This window comes from Trichomonas vaginalis, chromosome V (genome assembly GCF_026262505.1).
Source record: "Trichomonas vaginalis G3 chromosome V, whole genome shotgun sequence".
Taxonomy (NCBI): Eukaryota; Parabasalia; order Trichomonadida; family Trichomonadidae; genus Trichomonas; species Trichomonas vaginalis.
In genome coordinates, this window is record NC_067207.1 from 6,622,625 (window position 1) to 6,644,342 (window position 21,718).

Here is a 21,718-nt window from a genome sequence, read left to right on the forward strand (position 1 = left end):
GAGAGATTTGCCATGTCTCTCCTCTTGCTTCCATCGAAAGCACCATCACTCGTCCACAGCATATCTGGCGGCGATCTTTCATCCTACGCGGAAGAACTTGCAGAATTTCGTCGAAATAGGTCAATTGATCTTCGAAGATCAATGAACTTGTGTAAGACCAGAGTTTGCAAACCGAAGAGCAGATTTTACGTTGCACCAAAGAAAAGCAATACATTAATAGACGCATGCTTAACATTTACAGTCGAAAGTGTCGTATCCGCTTTAACTTCTGGCGTTGATGCGTCCATCGTCAGCATATGCCAAGATCTATGCGAAAGCGCACCAAAGTGCCCTAAAATAGTTCAAAATATGATCACAATTTCCGATGTTCAAGAAGCTTTTGTTGCAGCTCTCGATTCCGAGACATCTGCTGTAGGAACCGTTTTAAATACAATTGCCCAGATTTTCAAGCTTGCTGGCGAGACCCAAGAAGCTTTTGTTGACGGTGGCCTAACATGTTCTCTTATGAACCTTCTCTCCCAGGAGGATCCAGCCACAATAAGCGAAGCTATCAACCTCATTGGTGTTCTTTCGGAAGAGAGTTCTTACGCCCGCGATTCAATTATCTGTCTCGGAATTCATACAATTTTAGTCGAGACAGCAGGCAACCACAAGCAGACAGATCTTGCTACTTTAGCTTGTGAGTCAGTTCACAAAATTTTCAGCAATCCTGACCCGATTGAGTCCGAAATCGTGAAGGAAGCCATTCCTTCCATTATTGAAATAATTGAAGGCCAGAGTGACGAAACAATGTCCTTCATCCTTCAGATACTTGTCGATATTTCTTCGAAACATCCCTCATCTGTCTTTATTTATTATAATTTGGGTTTATATGACCAAATAGTAGGATTTATTCAAAACCAAGCTCTTACGAAGGAAGCGCTCAAGTTGGCAGGCAACATGGCCGTTGCTCAGCCTTTACAAATCATTTGTCTCCTTGATAATGGTTTACTTGCAGCTCTTGAGCAGCTTTCAGTTTCCGATTACCTTGCGGATGTCTTCTGGGTCTACTCCAACCTTTTAGAGTCGTATCCAGAAGGAATCTTTGAACTGATCGACGAAAAGTTCATAAACTTTGCTCTTGATGCAGCCGAAGACTCCCCATACGAGGTCAAACAAGAAGCCTCGTTCTTCATCGCTACAATGGTTGTTTTCAGCGGAAATCCACGTGCATCTTTGTTTTTCAACGAGAGAGTCTTCTCTGTTCTTGCAGACGTCATCGGATGCGGCGTCAACACTGTCGCACTTCGCTGCCTCGACGCATTCAACACATTTCTCGGATACGCGAACTTGAACGAGAAACAGGACGAATTACTCGGACTTGTTGACGACGCAGAAGTTGAGGACAGACTTCACGAAATAGAACTCTCTAACTCACTCGCTGGAAAACGCTCTCAGTACTTGTTACTCGCTTATCAGTCTCTTCGTAACTAATATTAACTAAATTGTTTGTTATCCATTTATTTTTTTGAAAATTCACTAGAAATTTTTTAAAACAATTAGTAACTCAAAATCTTGACATTGTCTGTTTTTGAGCTCAGTTGCTAAAACAGAAGATATTGGTTTCGCTTGTGAATCAAACTTCAACTGAATTAGTTATTTTCGAATGTTAGAAGCTGTGAAATTCTATATTATATAAGGAGCCTTTTTTTTGCTCATGTACTCTTTATTGTTGAAGTATTTTGATGGATCTATTGAATTTCGGCATTTTTTCAGGGTATAATGATTCGGACAGACAAAGAAAGATTTCTTTATACGCGAGATTATTTGTTAGAACCAATATAAAAATGTTCATGATTGTTTCAAATGACAAATAAATAAAATATTCTTGCAGTTTCATAACTCACATAAATCGGAATTAAATAAACAATCGCTTTACAATCAAATAAATAGATATACTAAACTTAGTGAATTGTACGGAAGTTGCTTTCATCAGCATCAGGAATAGGAATATAAAATGTGTTCGTTGTTCCTTTACCTTTCAAAAACACATCATGACGTTCTCTTGCGGGATAAATTCCTTCAGGAAGAGCATGATAAGTATGAGGAAGCATTTGAATTGTGTCGATATAAGAAGATGTTTCCAATCTTGCAGATACATTCACAGCATCTCCCCAAACATCAAAGAATGGCTTTTCTCTTCCCAGAACACCTGAAATAATTGGGCCATCATAGTTGACGCCAATATTCAAATGAATTGGCATTCCGCCTTTTCCAATCCTTTTCATACACCATTTTCCGCAGTCCAAACAGAACTCAACTGCCTCGTGAACAGGTGTTCTCGAGGAAACTTCATTGAACAAACCTGCGGCAGCCATATATACACCATTAATCATCTTAATTTTAACAAGAGTTGGATATTTTGCAATCTTCTTGTCAAACTTTGAGAAAATAACATCCAAAATCTGCATGATTTCTTCATGACCTCTTGTTGAACACCATGAAATGAAATCATGGATGCCAATGAAAATAATCACAGCTTTATCAACCTGACTAATAATATCTTCACTTTCTGTCTTCGACATCAATCTTGTTGCAATAACTTTTGGCATAATCTTTGTCAATAAGCTATCAACTCTGTTTTGTGCATCTCTAAGTTCCGTTTCATTCTTTGAGTACTCAGTAATATCTCTTAGTATAAATGCATAAGACATTGTATCACCCCACATCTTGATATTACTTATTTTCAAGATTTTGCAACTGATTAGTTTTAATACACCTCTAGGGGTTCTAATCATTAAACTGTTTTCAATTTCTGTAATTGGCGATTTAGGAATACTATTATATGAAGAAAGCAATGTAAGATCAAATGTTCCATCATCAATTCTATCAAAGATTTGCGAATATGTGAGTTGCAATGGAACATTTTCATTAACATCAGTAAGAATATTTCTGATATCTTGCTGAATTACATCTTCTTTCTTACAATCAAGGAGAGAAATTGCACTTGTGTTCATATCTTGAATAATTCCCGTACTTGAAACCATCAAAATACTATTCAATGACTGTTTAATTATATGACGACTCAAAGAAACTTCATTGTACTTTGATTCTTTGCTGCTTCCATTAAATAAATCAATAGCCATCGTAATAGCTTGTTTTGAAGTTGTTGGGATGATCAATAACATGTTCTTATATCCATTGAATTCAATATGATATAAAAATAGTCTGAAAACAAGATAAAAGATGAATAAAACAGATAACCCTGCAGAAGAAACTCTGCTGCCAATAAGATATACCTTATATAGAAATATGTACTTATTAATCCTATTTTCTAATACCAGACTTATGTTTCCAACAGTGTAGTTTAAATCTATATAAGCAAGTTCGGAAGACAGCTCTAATAATGTAATATTGGAATAGTTTGATTCATAAAATGCGGTGATGTTGCCATAAATATAATGAATCAATTCTTTACCTTGATTTAATAATACATTAAGTCTTTGAATGTCATTTTGATGAATTTTTGATTCATTATAATAAAAGTTATTGTTAATTATTTTTTCAACAAATTCATTACTGACATTAACTGTGTTCGATTCTGTTGATTCTGAGGAAATAACAACATTAGTGAAGTCTAATATTGCTTCATTTACAGTTTCTTGAGTTTTTGAAGCTGCTTGTACTACTGTGGAAGTTACCATATCAAAATAAATCATCCTATCGAAATAGAATTTAATTGGTCTTTCATAAGTACCAACGGAAGCACCAAAAATTGCAAAGAATAAAATAGAAAAAACAAGATATGCAGCTGTTCCATTGAGCCATTTAATAACTCTACGACTCCTATTGATAGGTCTTTCATATGCTGCTAATTCATTTATTGGTTTATACACTGAAATATCAGCTTCAGAAAGTATATCACTACTGTCGACAGAACCATCTATTTCATCACTTCCAAGCATATTGTCGAATTCAAATTTTGATACTTCGTTTGTCTTTATTTCATTCATCAATCCTCTTCCATTTAACAATCTTTTTCGAAGTTCTGATAATGAAACTGAATCTATTTCAATTAATGAACTCCAAAAGTATTTTCTTTCAACATTTCTTCTTGTGATTGATATAAATCCGATGACGATTAATAAAACAGCAAGAATTGTAATGACAACTATTGCATAGACTAGATATATAAAAGTATAATCGTCAACGACTTTATTCAAATTTGTATATAACTCTTCATATAAATCTCTTATTGAATAAATCGTTGAATTGTATAATTCAGAAGCGACATTAATTATTTTCACGGAAGTATTTGAACATTTACAACTTGTTATTGATTCAAAAACTGTTGCTAATGAAGATTCAGCGGCATGAAGTGTCAAATTCTTCAATAAATAATCGGATGTCGATGCCCATACTTTAAGTAAATTTTCTTTATTATTTTGTGCAAGATTATATTGATAAATTTGATTGGAAATGTTGGAAATAAATGTGTGGAAATTCTCTATTTGCTTTAGATCAGAAATGTTGGACATTTTCGCTGCATATTCTGAAGAGCAATTTGATAAAACTCTTGTTGACATATTAAAAATTGTATTTGCTGGATTTAATAATAAAGATTTCATGGATTGGGAAATATTGGCACTATATCCAAGAGCAATAACTGTAAACTTTGACGGGGTAATTCTATATATTGAAATTGTTGAAACAACAGCAATAAAAATGAACAAGAAAAACAAGAAAGATCTTACACCAAGTGATTTTATCTTTTGACAGTGCAATTGATTAGAAAAACTCTGTGCGGCTTGAACTTCAAAACTCTTGCTTGAAAACTTTTTGCTGTTCCTGAATTTATAGTTTCCATTTGAATCTTCTGCCATTTCAGGGGATTCAGCTGCAGATCTCCAGGCCATTGCGAGATTTGCATCTGCTTTATATTGTGTGTAAAATGATGACAAAGAATGTGCTAATTTTCTTGAATTAAGGATGATTATGGAATAAACTTGAGCATGTTTCTCAAATTTTTTGCATAATTGATAATAATGAATCAATTCTAATTCAATGTTATCTGGTTGATCCATTGAAATCATATCAATAATCCTGAAATAAACTTCTCGACACTCATTCATTATATCTGTTAAATGGTTTATGAATTGTTCCAAAATATCAGAATCGTGCCTAATTGAGATGACTTCATATTGAAGATCGCAAAGGAGTTGTCTCTTTGAAAGAGAAACTTCTTTATATGTCATTTCCATGATTTCACGGATACTGTCTGAATCGAGCTTATGCATTAATGCTAAGTATCTGAAACAATCGACTTTGAGATCTTTATTTTCACTATTGATGGAACAAAACTTTGCAAACTTAATTGCTTGATCAGGGTCATTTAGGATAAGAAAAACAAGTCTTGTATTTGAATTTTTGTTGTTGGCATCTTCCCACATGAATTCTTCATTTTCTTTGTTCAAATCTAATAGTTCTACATCTCTTCTCAAACTGTCATTAGGTTTGTCAGAATTGACTGTGTGATAAAACTTGCTAATGATAATTTCTGATAATACGAATGCTAATATTAATAAAATAACTTCAAGAATCATGATATCAGATAATAAAGCTTCCGGAAACAAAATCGTAAAGATATCTGCGATCGATTCAAGCACTGCAAGTACCCAGAAGAAAATCATGCAGAATTGATCTTGCTTTCTGTAGAATGGATAATAAATTACAATGAATATTTCAAGAGCACATAATACAATGCATAACGCACATATTACAATTTTAACTTTGCAGCCACATGCCGAGATAAGTGAACGAAATTGAAATAAAATTATCAAAGAATACGCGAAAAACGATATTGGTATTAAATTCCAGCCTGCAAAAAAAACTGACTGATTGAATAGTGCATGTGTACATATAATTTTGTGGACAACATAAGAAGCTTGAATAAAAAAAGTTGAAATTATGATTAAAATAAGTTGTAAAATTTTTATAGAACCAGTGATTGAATTTTTTATCTCATCTTGAAGTATTGCGAAAATCATGATTTGAAATAACGGATTTATAACTTCTAAGATTGTTCTGATAATATATGGAAAATAAAGGCCAATTAAAATTGTTTTATAGAACGTAAACATCAATACTATTGATAAAACTAAGATTAATGAATATGCAAAGAAAAAATAAGCTCTTGATTTGTCATCGAAAAATCTGAAGTACAAAATATTATCTAAGACATCATAAATTATATCTCTAAATGTAATGCCTGTTTTTTCGAGCAAAAGAAATCCAGAAGCAACAGGGAACATTATCATGAAATATAAAATGTCGCGCAAAACGTGCATTAAATTGGGTAACCTAGGGCTACAGTTAAGCATATGTCCTGCCTGATAAAATTTTCCCCAATGAATTCCCATTCCTGTATCGATATCCATATGAAACAAAAATAAATATAATTTTCACAATTTTTGAATGTTAATATAAATAATAATGATGTCTGGGAACAAGTCATAAATATAAATATTTTAGCGTGTGTTAAAATTTGAATGTATTAATCTCAGAAAATTTCATACTCTCAAAAAAATAAGAATAAATGAAATCACAAAAAATAATAATGTTGTCGACATCTTTGGATTTTATATTTTTGAATAACTTCTCAAATAAATAATTAATATATCCACAAAAGAAAACGCATTGTTTTTCATCTTCAAACTATAATAAAAATCTTTTAAATTTGAATTGAATAAAAATTAAAAACAAACACTTTCTTTTTGCTGCTCACTTTCGAAGACCGCATTTTTGATTATATTACAATCTTTTCTGCCTTGATATGGATATTACATTTGATTAGATAATAAAGTTAATTAATTCTGATGGTGAATCTTCAAAATCAAAACTTTATGGTGTCCATTTTCCTAGTTATTAATGAAATTTATATTTACCAATTTAAATTAAAGGATTCAGGATAGAAGTATAACTAATAGCCTTTTAAAAAAATACAGAACAATTTATTTGCGTGATAATTCTTTAGATTTTCATGTAATATATTATTTATCTCACTAGCTCAAGCAAATTTAAGGTGAATTATAAAAAATAATGAACCTAGGCAATAAAATTTTCAATAATTGCTTTTGTTTAAATATCATTACAATTATAAGATGTGCATTAATTTGGACAATGAAAAATCTGTGATAAATTTTGAAAAAAAAAATATTTAAAATTAAAAGCGTTTCAACGAATGATGTAAGTAGAGATTTGTAAAAATTGCATGCCCTACTATCTATTATAGCATCAAGAGTTAAAACTCTTTCAGTTCAGATAAAAAAAATTTAAATGCTACAACAATTAAGATTTGAATCATAATTGAATTACATACAACCAAAGACCAGTAATGTATCATTAACAGCTTATTTTCATAAAAAGAATACGTCATTCATCTTGGATGAAAAGGAAAATTTATTGAATTCGAAAAATTACCTAAAGCAAATTGATTTGAATGCCTGTTTTAATATCTGTGCTATTATTTATGTTATTAAAAGTTGTCAAGTAATTTTTTTATAGATTTCATTATCATTTCATTAAAATGTTCTAAATGATGCATTTATGGACATTATTTCTATCGAACAATCTTATTACTTTTTCAAATATGATCCAACTAATTGCATTCAATTTGAATACTATTCAAAACTTTTGAATGCATTCAAAAATTGATCAAAAAAGAAGCATAAATATGTTATATATAATAAAATAATGCGCTTTATATCTTTTGATAGTGTTGTAAACAGAAATTCATCAAAGGTGACATCTCAGAAAAGCTAAAATATTGAATTTTTGGAACTTTTGATAGAGCACGTTTTTAAATATTAATTAAAGTAAATGTATATTTTGTAAAGATTCTTTTTAATAAAAAAATAAAATTTTGAAGAAGATCACAAAATCTTCTGAAAAATAATATCACATAAACTCATATTATTTTCTAATATATAACTATTTTATATAAAAATCAAATTCAATGATCTTAAAAGCGAAGGATAAACCTCAAAATTTACGAATATAATGAGTGGGAATATAATGCTTATCTATCATAAAACCATATAAAATATCAATTTTTGCTTTACGCCTAATTTTTGACGACAATTAGCAAAAAATGTTAAATGTTAACACTCAGTCCATTTGAATATGAAAAATAAAATTGACTTTGATTAAATGTTTTTATTTATCATGCAATTCTTCTTGCGACCAAAGATTTGAATAAAAGTTCAAAAAAAAAGATAGCTTAAAAAATAATATACGGTAGTGTTTACTAATAGATGAATAGTATATAAATTCTATTAAAATGGATTTGATCCAAAAAAATATAAAACCAAAAATAATTGTTATAATTTAAATGAAGAAGTAATTTAAAACGATTTTATTTATGATCAAGTTTTATATATTTTTTTGGATCAAATCCATTTTAATAGAATTTATATACTATTCATCTATTAGTAAACACTACCGTATATTATTTTTTAAGCTATCTTTTTTTTTGAACTTTTATTCAAATCTTTGGTCGCAAGAAGAATTGCATGATAAATAAAAACATTTAATCAAAGTCAATTTTATTTTTCATATTCAAATGGACTGAGTGTTAACATTTAACATTTTTTGCTAATTGTCGTCAAAAATTAGGCGTAAAGCAAAAATTGATATTTTATATGGTTTTATGATAGATAAGCATTATATTCCCACTCATTATATTCGTAAATTTTGAGGTTTATCCTTCGCTTTTAAGATCATTGAATTTGATTTTTATATAAAATAGTTATATATTAGAAAATAATATGAGTTTATGTGATATTATTTTTCAGAAGATTTCATTCTATATGCCTATGAAAAGTACTCTCAAAACTAACTTTTCCTAATTATAATTAAATCTAGAATATTGTATTATGCTTAGTATTATTTCATTTTTCTCATTCAATTTAGAATTTACAAATGTCAAAAAATTGAGAGCTGTCACTTTTGATGAATTTCTGTTTATTACATTTGTGATTTAATCAATAACTCTTAATGTCTTTAAAAACCTAAATTTTTCATCGGAGATAAAAAATGTGTTGGAAACTGATGTTTGTCACTTTTCTCCGGTGTTTTGAATTGGAGTTTTCTGTTGGCAAAGAACCTTTTCAAAAGTGATCACTGGCATTGTCCTTCTAATTCTTCTTTAGGATTTATTCATCTATTTGCGAATAATGATGGGGATTTGATATGAAATGGCTTTAATCATGAAAAATCCTATACATTTTTGTTTTACAAACATTTTCTCTTATTCGAACTTGCGAAAGTCCATTCTCGCTTATTGTATTTGCTATGATAATCAAATTTAAGATTAAATAAACAAGCTAATTCAATTTTTTAAAAACTAAGCGGAAATAAAGCTATTACTGCAACTTCATATCAGATTCGAGCAAAAATGCCTTGTGATGAGCGAAAACATTTTGAGAAAAGAAAATATCAATTCTAATATATATATTTTTGGACGAGTGTCGATTCTATGACATACTCAAAGTTCCTTACAACAAGGAAAATCTTTTATTATTGGATTTTAATTTTATGTGATCAATAAAAATACATTTCTTTGTTTTTATATAATTATACGCAAAGTAGTTAGAGAACACTATAAACATGCTAGTATTTTATTTATTCATTCATTATTTCATTTCATTCGCCGAAAAAATACCATGAATAAATGGCAACGTCATTGTGCTTTCAAATTTGAGAAATAAAAAATTTGATATCGGTATGTAAATTACACTTTAGAAGAATACTAGATAAGAAATCTTTAAAAAGTGACAAAATGTCTGAAATTGATGAATTTATTGTAATCACTGCAACCAATATTCGTTGCGTAACTTATTTTATCGGGTTAGCTCATGGTGTATTAAATGATGCAATCGCACTCTTCTTTGAACAAGGTGAAATTTCAATTCCCGACAATTTTAGAACGGATTTAATCCAAAAGAAGGAAAAACCTGTTGTAGATACTGAGAAATCAAATAAACTTATGGATGTAAACGCTGTTAAAGCACAACAGGTCGAAATACCAGAGATAGAAAAAAATCCTCAATTGTTAATACCAGTTGAAGAGATGGTGTTACCAAAAGAAAGAGAAATTTATCATTTACCACTTCCTTCACCTCAAATGAACCTCGACGATTATACTTTGGAAAATTCTGCAGAAGAATATGGCTACAAGAATAAATCCGGTCAAAAACAAGTTTCCCAAAAGAAGCTTCCAACTTGCATTGACAATACTTTTACTTTTTACAGTAATGGATACATATATGACGGTGAAATCGGATCCTTTGATTATATGACTTATCAACAAATGATAACCGATTCCTTCCCTCAACGACCAAACCCGAATCTCCCATCAAATCCGGCTACTCAATACGTGTATAAATTAAATGAAAAACTTCCATGAGATTGTTCACCCTTTATTTGTTTAATATACACAGTATGTGTTTTTTTTAATAAAATCAAACATTTGAATCGGTAAAAAATATTTTTTTAAATATAAACTAGTATTTTTCTTAGATTTCAAAAATATTGGTAGTAGCCAATGTGTTTGCAGGATTCAATATGATATTTTGATTCAATTATTTCATTTTGCAGATTTCCATATAATGTTGTTACCTGATCAGCAAATTTCATTATATGGAAAGCAACTTGAAGACGAAAGGAATCCATTTATACACTACAGCTTTTCTTCTTACCCGTTTTGCAGGAATGAAACGGCAATTTTACGTTCCAATTTGTATCCAACAGAAAGATTGACCAAAATTCCTTTTAACATTAGATATAAGCGAAATGAAAACTCAATTCATGGATGTGATGTGAAAATATCTCCGAAAAGATATAAAAGAGTTTCAGACTTAATAGCAAACAATATTTGGATGAATTTAATGCTTCACAATATAACATTATATTCAAAGATAGGATTTTACGAATTTAACAATCAAAATGAGTACATTCCACATTTATTTACCCACTTTCATTTCGAATTAGCACATAGAAATGGAAATATAGTCGATATCAACTTAACTTCTTCGCACCCAATACAATTAATCGAAAATTCGTCAGTTGAATATACTTATTCAGTTCATTGGGTGACAAGCACTCAGATTGTTCACGATCCGTTTTACCGAAATGCTTTTAGAGTGTTTTCAATTATAGGAACCTCGTTTATTTTAATGTCAACATATTATTGTTATTCTACTATGAAAACCAAAGTTCACGAGATTATTGGATGCGACCAAGGACAATTTTATGCTTTGGCAGTAAGTGGCACAACGCTTACATTCAATCTTATTTTTTCATTTTTATATCTTGCGTATTTCGACAAAAAGAGGTTCAATCGATTTAATTTGCTTCCATTTACATTAGTATCATCTTTTATTTCAGGTCATCTCTTCACAAGTAAGTTTTCTCGCAATCCAATTTCATCATTTTGTTCGATGTTTATTCCAGTATCATTATTTGTACTTTTTGATATCATTAATGGATCCAATCTCTCAGAATACTTGAACTTCTATGCCTTGTACTTTATTCTTCATCTTGGTCACTTTATAAGGAAATCAAAGCGAGAATTTGATAGAGCTAAACGCAAGATCTCTTTATTTTCTTCATTTATAGGATCGGTATATGTAACTGTCTGTGTTTGTGCGGCTTCTTTATCAGAATCATATTATTTCGAATCATCTTTCACAAAAAGGAAGAATTTTGAACTTTGGTCGTTCTCGGCTATTGCTGTTGGTAGTTCATTTATTGTATCTTTCCTTGTTTCATTCACTCTCAGTTTGATTACTCCTTATTCGAGAGATCCAAGTTTAATTTGTCTATTTGTTTTTTCTTTGATTTTCACGATTTATTTCATGTTTCTTGGATTTGCTCATGGATTCTACGCTTTGTCATTGATTATATCTTTGGCAATGGCGTTAATTGCAACATCAGGAACCATTATTGGCATTCATTATGTTAGATAAAAATTTTGTATTTTTAAGTTTATAAACATTTTTCATATAGGATTGCATTCTATGATAACGATCAATAAGATAATATCATTCAACAAAAATCTTTGCTTTATATCAACTAACAATGATCAAATTCCATTGTTAGTAATAATTCGGTATATCACTAACAATGTATGCTGCATTCATCACATCAAAACGTCGAATATGTTTTTATCAACTTAAATTATTCTCATGTGATATATCTATTTGCAAATTTTCAGCAAATTCTGTGCTTTTGAGTTCAATTCACTGACTTGATCATGAGAAGGGAAGTTTTTGAGAACTGAGTTATTTTAAAACTAGATCTTTTTTGATTACTCGTTTTAACAATATGTATAACAATAATAATAAATTTTATTATGAAAATTATTTTTATCCAATTGGGAAAGTTGTCTGACACTTAGCGCATTTTTTGGCTCCGACTAAAACTTTGCATTTTGGACAAATGAATGGCTTAACACCATTATCCTTTTGGCCCATGGCTTTGTATCTTTCCATGAATTTGTTGATCTCATCCAATTCGTTTTTGAAGCACTGAGAATTAGGTGAAATTCTTCCTTGATTGCACATTGGACAGTGGAGTTCTTGCAAAGGATTTGGTGTTGTTCCTTCAACCCAATTCTTGTTGAAGATTTCATCAAGTTGCTTGCGAATATCTGCTTTGGCTTTGGCCATTTTAACGAAATGGCCGCAATCAAACCTGAAGTAGAATTCACCTCTCTTCAAATCGAAATGTTTCTTCTTTGCTCTGTTGTGTTCGCAATCAAAGAGACAAAGTTCTCCTTCCGGTGTAAGACATTGGTGATGGCAATTAGGACATGTCTTGTGGCATCTCCTCATTTCATAAGTGCCTGATGGCAAATCCGAAAGAGAGCTTCTTGGTGCATTGTTTCCTTCTCTCAATCTCTTGCATTCTGGACAATGAATGTGATCATGATCAACTCTTGTTTTACACAATTCTTCGCATTTATGATCGCAGAATGGGAAGATAAAAGTACATTCCTTATTGCATTCCTTGTGGCCATTTCTGCAACAATCATTGCATGTTCCTGGACATTGATGGCCACATTCCAATATATGAGAACATGGAGCAGTGCAAATCAACCTGTCACCGCATTTTCCTTTCATTGTGCTTCCGCAAATTGGACATTTCTCAGAAATTTCTTTGTTGCAAAAATGACGAAGATAATGATGGTCTTCTTTGTCCTCACCATTATGAAGATTAATGAAGCGTGCCAGGGCATTTGAATCACTGCTGTCATCAGATGAATCATTATAAGAATCCGAAACATGAAACTCATTTAATTCATCAAGTAAAGAACGAGTTCTCTTTGTGAGTAGATAGATCATCTCCTTAGGAATTTGGAGAGTGAAGTTGTGACCACAAAGGAATCTGCATGGTTCATTGTGTTTGGAACATTTATGTTCACAAGGATGCTGACACTTAAGAGTTTCAGGATGAGAATGAACAATACTACATTCAAATTTATTAATATGATGGCAATAAGGCATTTCAAAATCAATTATGTTGTAGCAAATGTGTTTGCATCCAAAACATGGTGTTTGGCATTGAGCACCACAATCCTCGCATTTGTGTAGACATGTTTCATAGCAATGAATGAGCTTGTGGATATTATCATTGTGGCTCCACTTGAGAGGGCACTGATGGCCGCAGTCTAAAATATGATTGCATTTCTTTTCTTCAACATCAAATCTGAAATCCCATAAATCATTGGAATTCTTTAAAACAACAGCGTCATTTTCATTTTCTATTGATTTGAGGAAGCGATTGACAATGATTCCTTCTCCAAATTCATTGTATTTCTGCTTCATGAGATTGTAGATTTCTGGCCATAATCCGTTCTTCGTTTCCGATTGATCGAAAAGATTCTTGTTTCCTAAAACAACCATATATGACTTGGCTCTGGAAATGGAAACATAAACTCTGCTAAACTCGCCAACAAAAGGAGACAATTTGGATCTTGTCAAACACAAAATAATGACATGATTTTCTTCACCTTGGTAGTTATCAACGCATTTGACTTTGATACTACCATCTTCGACGAAATCTCCATTTTCATCAATTCTTTCCATTGGATTGAAGTTTTAGAATGCTGCTTGCTTTTCTTTTTCTTTAAAAATCTTGTTCCACTGCTTCTTGACTTCTTCTTCCTGGCCTTTGTATAAAGTCAGAATTGTGATTTCAGTGCTTTGAAAACCTCTGTGAAGATAGAACAAAGCAGTATAAACAGCAAGAATTGCTTCATTTTCGTTCGATCTTGATCTCGTTTCCTTTGAACTTGATTCTTCGAAATCGTGAAGGATGAATGAAACTCTGTCGCGAAGCTTGTATCCTTCCAATGATCTCTTGGAATTATCTCCATCAACCATTTCTTGGCAAATCAATTTTCTGATAGGATAAGAGATTTCTGGATGCATTCTTCTCTGGACATTCAAGTAGAATAAATCAGGAGATTTGACATCAAGTGCTTTCTTCACAAGTCTTTCGAATGTCGAAATATCGAATGAATAAGCAGAGTTTTGCTCACTTCTCAGTTCGTATTCGACTGATGGTCTCAATTGCTTGTAATCTCCGATCATCATGAGATGTGTCAAATTCTTTGGGATCAGAGATATTGTTGTTGCTTCTGTGAGTTCACCGGCTTCTTCGATGATCATGTAATGAACTCCAGCTCTCTCTAACGCTTCTCTGTATTTAGAAGCATAAGATGCTGTCATTACAATGACCTTGTATTTACGATAGACATCAGCCAAGCAATTGATTTCTATTTTTTCCAATTCCTTTGTTCTCATGTTGACAATTGCTTTGTAATCGTTTCTCCAATCGATCAAATTCCTCAAGACATATCTGATATAGATATAAATCTGTTGAAGAGGTGACCATGCTTTGTTCTGATAAATTCCTTTCAAGAACATATTGAAATAAGACATTCTTGAATCAGAAGCAATTGTTTGGAATGGAACAGCGCCTAAGGAATAGATTGATTTGGTTTTCATTGTCAATGCATCCGAGAAATCTGGTACAAAATGATCAACATCATCGTCGTCATCTTCAGCTTCAAGAAGTTCTTTGATGTTTGTTTCAGTGAACTTAATCTTTCTGCTGCAATCTTCATCAGGAAAATCAGGAACAATTTCACTGTCTTTGTAGATATCTTCTTCCTTTGGATAGCAATTGCTGAAATCATCAATAGGGATTGCAAAAGGATCTTTATGTGTGATTTTTGAATTGTAAAAGTCCTTATCAAGCCAAAAATGAATAATGTCTTCGTAAGTAGGTTTGTAATTTGGTTTGAATCTTACATCTTTTGTAAAAATGTCAGCAAAACTGTCGAAATCGATGAAATACTTAAGAATAAGGAAATTACTGCATATCTTAGTATAGTTTTTGTCATCATCTGCAATCTTATTCTTGATCAGAAGAGCTAAGTCGTAAATTTGAGGAATAATGTTATTGAAGTCTTGCAATCCTTTCCTTGCAAAAGCAAGAGAACGCTTCATTGTCTTTCGTTCATCAAAATGAGGAGACATTTTCAATAATTCATCAGTGAAAGAAACTTCTTTTATTTCTTCTGTCGAAGTCAAATTCAAAGAAGCATGTCTGAGGATGTCTCCTTTCTCCATGAAAGGAAGAGCATGACTGATAATTTCATCAGTTGTATGTTTAGTTTGAGTGACAACCGCAAGAATTTCACTTGTTTTTGCAGTGTTAAACAATTTGACAGCATGATTAGCAAGATGTGATTTTCCTGAACCAGCACAACCATTAACTAATGTGATATTCCTCAAAAAGAAGTTGATACATGCTTTGTACTGCTCGTGATCAAGAGTTGTGAACTTGTCAATCATATCATTCTCAGACATATCTTTGCTTTCTGGAATAAAAGAGCAGAATTTAGAGACTTCGATCTCATTTGCAGGAATAGGGTCATGACTATCAACCAAAAATGAACTTAAATATTCATTTTTGAGCAAAACGTAAGGATTTACGTTTAAAATGAAATCAGGATCATGGATTTTCCAATTAAGAAGTTTGCTATTTGAAATTGCATAAAATAATTCTCCACAATCATCGTAATTGATAGAAAGAATGGCTTTGATTCTGATTTCAGAAGGAATCCAAATCTTTATTGATTCAAACATGTAATATCTTCTTCCTGGAACGATATTACCTTTGATCAAAGATACAGGAACGATTCCGTTTCAAAATAGTTCGATGAATTCCTTTGAAGAGTTTTTCTGTATCTTGCTGGGCATCCTTGAATAGCAGATTGCATCAATATGGTGAAATTGCGGAGTCGATGATAAGAATAACAAACTTTCAAAAGCCAAACGCTTCGTTAACTTATCATTAATGAGTACTATATTCCAATATGGACATGCAAATACTTCAAAATGGAGAAACATTTCATATTTCATGATTGATTCTGGATCATGAAAAGAATAAGGGATCATGCATACATTATGGTAAAGGAAAATATCTCTTACATCCAATTTGTCTGTAAAATACTTTTGCAAAGCTTTCTTGATATCATAAACAAAATCAAGCTGCTCTAACTTGACTAAACAGTTCACTTGCTCTTCACTGGAGTCAAATCCATCGTATGCTTTGTTGTGAACTTTAGGATTTGACCCGAAAAAGTTATCGCTTGTAGGATAAATTGAGAAATCTTGTAATGAGTCCTTCTCGTTTTCACTTGACTCAATGAAACCTTCAATTTTAGTTTTCAATGCTTTGAGCATATCAGGTAGCTCAGTCTCCATCTTGAGCTTTTTCTCGAAGATATCCAAAGATTTTTTTATTGTTTCCAAAGTAGTTCTTGCCTGGAATATATTACTGCAAGATATACAATCCAAGAATTGTATGAATTTTTCTTTGTCAATTTGAACCATCTTAAGGATAATTCGCATGAAGAAATCTTCCAGATCTGTGTCATATACTAACTTTCCTCTCCTAAAGAAAATGGATGTGTAATTCTCTTTTCTATCAATTGCTGGATCTTGAATGACAGCTTGTTTCGTATATAATTCGATAAACTTTACAAATATATCAATTCGTCCTGCCGACTGATCATTCCATGTTGCACATTTTTCTAAAAGTTTTCGCTTTTCGTAAATTTCGGAAGGGAGTTCGGTTTCATCAGTTTTAAGCAAATCATCGAGAATTTTTAGGCATTCTTGTGTTTTACTTGGACCGTCTGGTTTGTTTTTGCCATTAGATCTATTTCCTCCTATTTGTTTCATTTAAAGCCCAATAAACTACAAAAATATGACAATAACAATCATAAGACGGGAAATAGTACATTCCGATAATTTTTATATAAATACTGTCTACTTACTGTAGAGAAAGGAAAACAAGCATTAAACTGCAGAAAGGCTTGAAAGAAAACATGGAATTTGAAAAAAGCAAAGAAACAAAGAATTTCACGTGAAAGAAAAATAAAGGAAGGATGTGCTTAATGTAATGGATGTATTCCAATTTGAATCAAAGTGCATGAAAAAAAAAATCAATTTGGATTCATAATTAACAAAGATTTCTACGCCCTAATTAAATTTTATAGATATCTCTAAAATAGCCTATAAAATTAATGAAATTGGTGAAAGTTTGCAAACCTTTGTTAAATTTAGTTTAATATTCAGCTATATCTTGTGTCAAGAATAATCAAATATAACATCTATTACTCAAATCTCTTAACATTCATATAATTAAGAGAATTTAATATAAACAATAAAAAAATGCAATATCATTGTAATATCTTGATGAAAAGAAACTATACATATGCAGATAAATATCTCAATCATAATGTGAATAAAAGATACATATCCAGGAAAGACTTGTAAACATTTATATAAAAAAGGAGCGTAAACTATTATTTCAATTAAAAATGATATGTTGTACTTTATTAGTGATGAGTTGTAATTTGTCTGTAAATATTACAAAGTTAAAAACGTATATTTTTTTCAAAAAATTGAATTGAACTATAGCGTTAATGAGACAAAGCGTGAATATTTTTTGTATAATTTTCAAGAAATGCTATATAAAAATAGAAGTATTTTGTGTAATTTCATAGAATTTTTAGTTTGAAAAGAACTTTTGAACTGCTCTATTTTAAAATACTTGAAATAATATTCCATAACACATGAATGATGATCTTTTCTTTCAATTTACAAATTGCTATTTTACTTTTGATAATAGATAATATAAACGAAAGTGCAGCAAAAACATACAATTATGTTGAATGCCTGCTTAATTTCTCAATTGATAAACATTTCTATATTGAGTACTTTACAATTAATTTTTACAATCGAAGTATTTTGTCTAATACATGAATATATACAAATTTTCGACAACAATTTTTTTCGTTATTCTCATACCAGAAGTTATATTCAAAAAATTGTGTCCTATTCAAAAATTGTCCAATAAATTAGACTTGATTTTTTAAGATTTTATTAATATGACAACTTTAGAAATTATTTAGATCCAATAGACTTTATTCAATTTCGCTTTTGATAACTTCTAAATAAAAATGCTCTTTTAAAATATAGATGAGTGTATTTGACATACAAAAACAACATATTTGCAAATGCTTAGAATTGAAAGTTACTCTCTCAAATTATTCTCAATAACTCAATTCAATTATAAGATAACAAATGGATGAAACCTCAAGTACTGCTCGTAGTAATATCGAATTTTCTTTGTCATTAAGTACTAAGTACGAGGGCTTAATTGACATTCCACTAGGCACACAAATTATCGATTGTATGGTTTCATTTTTCAATTACGTTGATAATTACGCTCCAAGAATGCCCTTCTTATTCAACTTTGTATCACTCGTCAGAATGCTTCAATTAATTGGTGGGGCTTTCATGGCTGCAAATAACGATATCTATGACCCCAATACTTTAACTTATCGAGCAATGAGTATATTAACAGTTGCATTTCACATAGTACCTGTCCAATATCGTCTTGGAAATGAATATATCATATTAGACGTTATCAGTGGAATCCTTTTTGTATTTAGCACCTATTTATTCGTCACGGCATGGATGTATAAAACAACAAGTAAAGTTCCAAAGATATCTACAGATATTCTTTCAATTTATATTGCTGTTGGCCCGTTCATTTTATTACCAATCTCCGTGCAATATATTGGACAAATCATAAGTTCGCTAGCTGTAGGAAGAACACAAGATATTGCTTCTATTATTTCATGCATTATTGGTATCTTAATCGTTATTCCGAATTTTTGGATTCTTGTTAAAGCATATCTTATCACATTAACTTTCAGACCATGCTCCTTCATGTCTATTGAAGCAAGTCCGCAATGGAAGTTCTTCTTAACAACACTTGTTGTCACATTTGTTTCTTCTCTTACTACTTACTTCCCAAAGTGGCCATCATTTGCCATGATATGCATCTCAGCTGCTGGATATGTATATTGTGCTACAACTGGCTTCAATGGAGGCAACTTTGTATTAGAATTACATCAAGTCATGGTTTTAGGTGGCTCTTTCCTTGGATTCATATTATGCGTCATGAACCTTTATCCATTACTTTCAGGAAAAAAATGGACAGAAATTTTCTTTGTTATATTTATTTGTATCGCCGTTGCTTGTTACTTATTAACACAAGTTTTCATCCGTTTTAGATTCAAATGCGATTTGGTCATACTTGATAAGTTCGAAGAAAGCGAAGATATCTCAGTTTTTGGCTCATTAGGCAAATTCCGTCGTGTCGTTGGTACAGGATACACATTTTGCCATCCCGCATGCATTAACTACTCCGTATTCAAAGCCACTGTTGTCCAATGGCCAGAATCAATTGATCTTTGGGCTGAATACGCAAAATTCACTGCAATTTACCCAGAATTAACATCAACATTGATTTATATCGGCCAAAACATTGCTTCTCTTAACAAGAAAGACTCTTTATCAACAATTATCATGGCTAACATCGGTTACATCATGAAGACAAGAGAAACAAAGATTACTCCACAATTAACAAGTAAAATCTCAAAGCTATCCAAAGTTTTCAACAAAGCAAAGAATCGTCTTCGTAACATTTGGGATTTAATTCTTCAAGGATCAGTTGCTGAAATCAATCACGCCATCAAATCAGCAAATGAAGCTGTTGAAGCTGCTGATGTCGAAGTCAGTCAGCTGAAGAGTTTATATCCGAATAACAGATTTGTTGCTCGTCAATACGCAAAGTTCCAAGGCGAAATCAATGCAAATGCTGTAGAATACAAGATTTGGCTTGATAATGTTCATCAGTTGCAAATGGGCAAACAAATTTGCTCAGATATTGATCATGGCTTAGGTGTTTTTGTTTTCCCAAGTTTACCAGAAAAGATTGATGATAATGACAGCTCAAAAATGGCATCAATGAACGAAATGGATACTATTGAAGAACTTAATGATGAGCAACAAGCAGAAGAAGATGCAAACATAGAAGTTTTGGCAACATTAACAAGACAAATCGAGAAACAAAAGATTCCTGCCATCAAATGTATGTATATGTCCACTGTTTTAGGTTGGTTCTTCACTGTTTTTGTTCCAGTTTTAGCTTTAATTATTTACTACGGAACATTCAGAGAAGACTTAAATGCACCATTAGTTTTCATGTACGGTATTTCTTACATGAGAAACTTAATTAACATGTTGGCAGCTTTCACTGCTAAATTCTTATTCGAAGAACTTCCTGATCCAAAGTCACCGACAGAAAAAGTTAAGGATGTGATTCACCTGGAGGATGGATTTCCATTAACTGGTTTTGGTGATGATGTGCGATCAAGAGAAGTATTGAAGTACTTAGCTGGCCAAGTATCATCAACAAACTCTATGATGGCTTCATTAAGATCATATAAATTTGGAAATCCAACACTTGAAGAAGTTAGAACTAACATGTTTAGTTCAACAATTGATTTCTATTTCTATACGAACAAGACACAGAAATACTTATTGAAATCATCTGTTGCACAAGTCGCTGCCATGGTTGCAACACATATTGGTTTGTTAATCCAAGATACAGACGTTACTTATGATGATGCAAGAGGTTCGGATTATTTAACAGCAACAAACAACAATGATGATGCAACAGAAATCATGAGTACTTCGCTCTTAGAGTGTCTTAAATATATTTTAAACCAAGATGCAAGTCAAAAAGTTTGGATTATTTCTTTGATGGTTGTTTTGATTGTTGTAATATTGGCTGTTTGGTTCATTATCTTTAAGTTACAATACAGGAAACTCAAATCGAACAAAACAGAAATCATGAATGTTATTGTTACATTACCAAAAACAGTAATTTCAACAGTTTCTGCATCATTTAACCATCTTAAAAAGAATTTTCAATCATCAACAACAGATAATGTAGCTGAACAAAACAATGAAGAAATGTCAAGACAAGAACAAAACATCATCAAAGTCTTCTCACAAATCACTGATGGAACTGATTCAACAACAAGTGAATCATGGAATTTATTCAACTTCACTGTCATTGCATTGTGTGGATGTCTTTCTGTTGGTGTCGTCTTGTATTGCTTCTTAAAGTCTTCATCAACATTAGTTTACTCAAGCCAACACGTTGATAATTTATACGGTTGCTCAGGATATTTGTATTCTGTTTTCTCACATATTTGTATTCTATAACACAACAATTAATT

The 21,718-nt window shown here is 31.4% G+C and overlaps 7 protein-coding genes across 7 annotated transcripts, besides 4 other annotated features; 3 read left to right on the plus strand and 4 right to left on the minus strand.

Annotated features, from left to right (window-relative positions):
- TVAGG3_0289890 (nuclear import signal receptor protein) lies at positions 1–1,497 on the plus strand (the record flags this gene model as incomplete). Its single annotated transcript, XM_001580213.2, has 1 exon — positions 13–1,473. One exon carries the CDS (start codon positions 13–15, stop codon positions 1,471–1,473), a length of 1,461 nt encoding a protein of 486 aa, XP_001580263.1.
- Positions 1,498–1,943: 446 nt separating this feature from the next.
- Positions 1,944–5,669, minus strand: TVAGG3_0289900 (adenylate cyclase protein; the record flags this gene model as incomplete). The annotated part of the gene is made up of 1 exon (XM_001580214.1): positions 1,944–5,669. One exon carries the CDS (start codon positions 5,667–5,669, stop codon positions 1,944–1,946), a length of 3,726 nt encoding a protein of 1,241 aa, XP_001580264.1.
- A 2,085-nt stretch (positions 5,670–7,754) lies between these two features.
- Positions 7,755–7,792: a mobile genetic element.
- Positions 7,755–7,792: a terminal%2Cinverted (terminal inverted repeat of Banshee-A3 transposon ID:TVAGG3_0289910).
- A 1,177-nt stretch (positions 7,793–8,969) lies between these two features.
- Positions 8,970–9,006: a mobile genetic element.
- Positions 8,970–9,006: a terminal%2Cinverted (terminal inverted repeat of Banshee-A3 transposon ID:TVAGG3_0289920).
- Positions 9,007–9,817: 811 nt separating this feature from the next.
- On the plus strand, positions 9,818–11,988 carry TVAGG3_0289930 (uncharacterized protein; the record flags this gene model as incomplete). The annotated part of the gene is made up of 1 exon (XM_001580215.1): positions 9,818–10,444. One exon carries the CDS (start codon positions 9,818–9,820, stop codon positions 10,442–10,444), a length of 627 nt encoding a protein of 208 aa, XP_001580265.1.
- Positions 11,989–12,365: 377 nt separating this feature from the next.
- TVAGG3_0289940 (Nfx1-type zinc finger-containing protein family) lies at positions 12,366–14,126 on the minus strand (the record flags this gene model as incomplete). Its single annotated transcript, XM_001580216.2, has 1 exon — positions 12,405–14,126. The coding sequence occupies one exon, from the start codon at positions 14,124–14,126 to the stop codon at positions 12,405–12,407; it is 1,722 nt and encodes a 573-aa protein (XP_001580266.1).
- A 12-nt stretch (positions 14,127–14,138) lies between these two features.
- On the minus strand, positions 14,139–16,196 carry TVAGG3_0289950 (Nfx1-type zinc finger-containing protein family; the record flags this gene model as incomplete). The annotated part of the gene is made up of 1 exon (XM_001580217.1): positions 14,139–16,196. The coding sequence occupies one exon, from the start codon at positions 16,194–16,196 to the stop codon at positions 14,139–14,141; it is 2,058 nt and encodes a 685-aa protein (XP_001580267.1).
- A 60-nt stretch (positions 16,197–16,256) lies between these two features.
- On the minus strand, positions 16,257–17,297 carry TVAGG3_0289960 (Nfx1-type zinc finger-containing protein family; the record flags this gene model as incomplete). Its single annotated transcript, XM_001580218.1, has 1 exon — positions 16,257–17,297. One exon carries the CDS (start codon positions 17,295–17,297, stop codon positions 16,257–16,259), a length of 1,041 nt encoding a protein of 346 aa, XP_001580268.1.
- Positions 17,298–18,704: 1,407 nt separating this feature from the next.
- Positions 18,705–21,704, plus strand: TVAGG3_0289970 (guanylate cyclase protein; the record flags this gene model as incomplete). The annotated part of the gene is made up of 1 exon (XM_001580219.1): positions 18,705–21,704. The coding sequence occupies one exon, from the start codon at positions 18,705–18,707 to the stop codon at positions 21,702–21,704; it is 3,000 nt and encodes a 999-aa protein (XP_001580269.1).
- Positions 21,705–21,718: the final 14 nt, after the last annotated feature.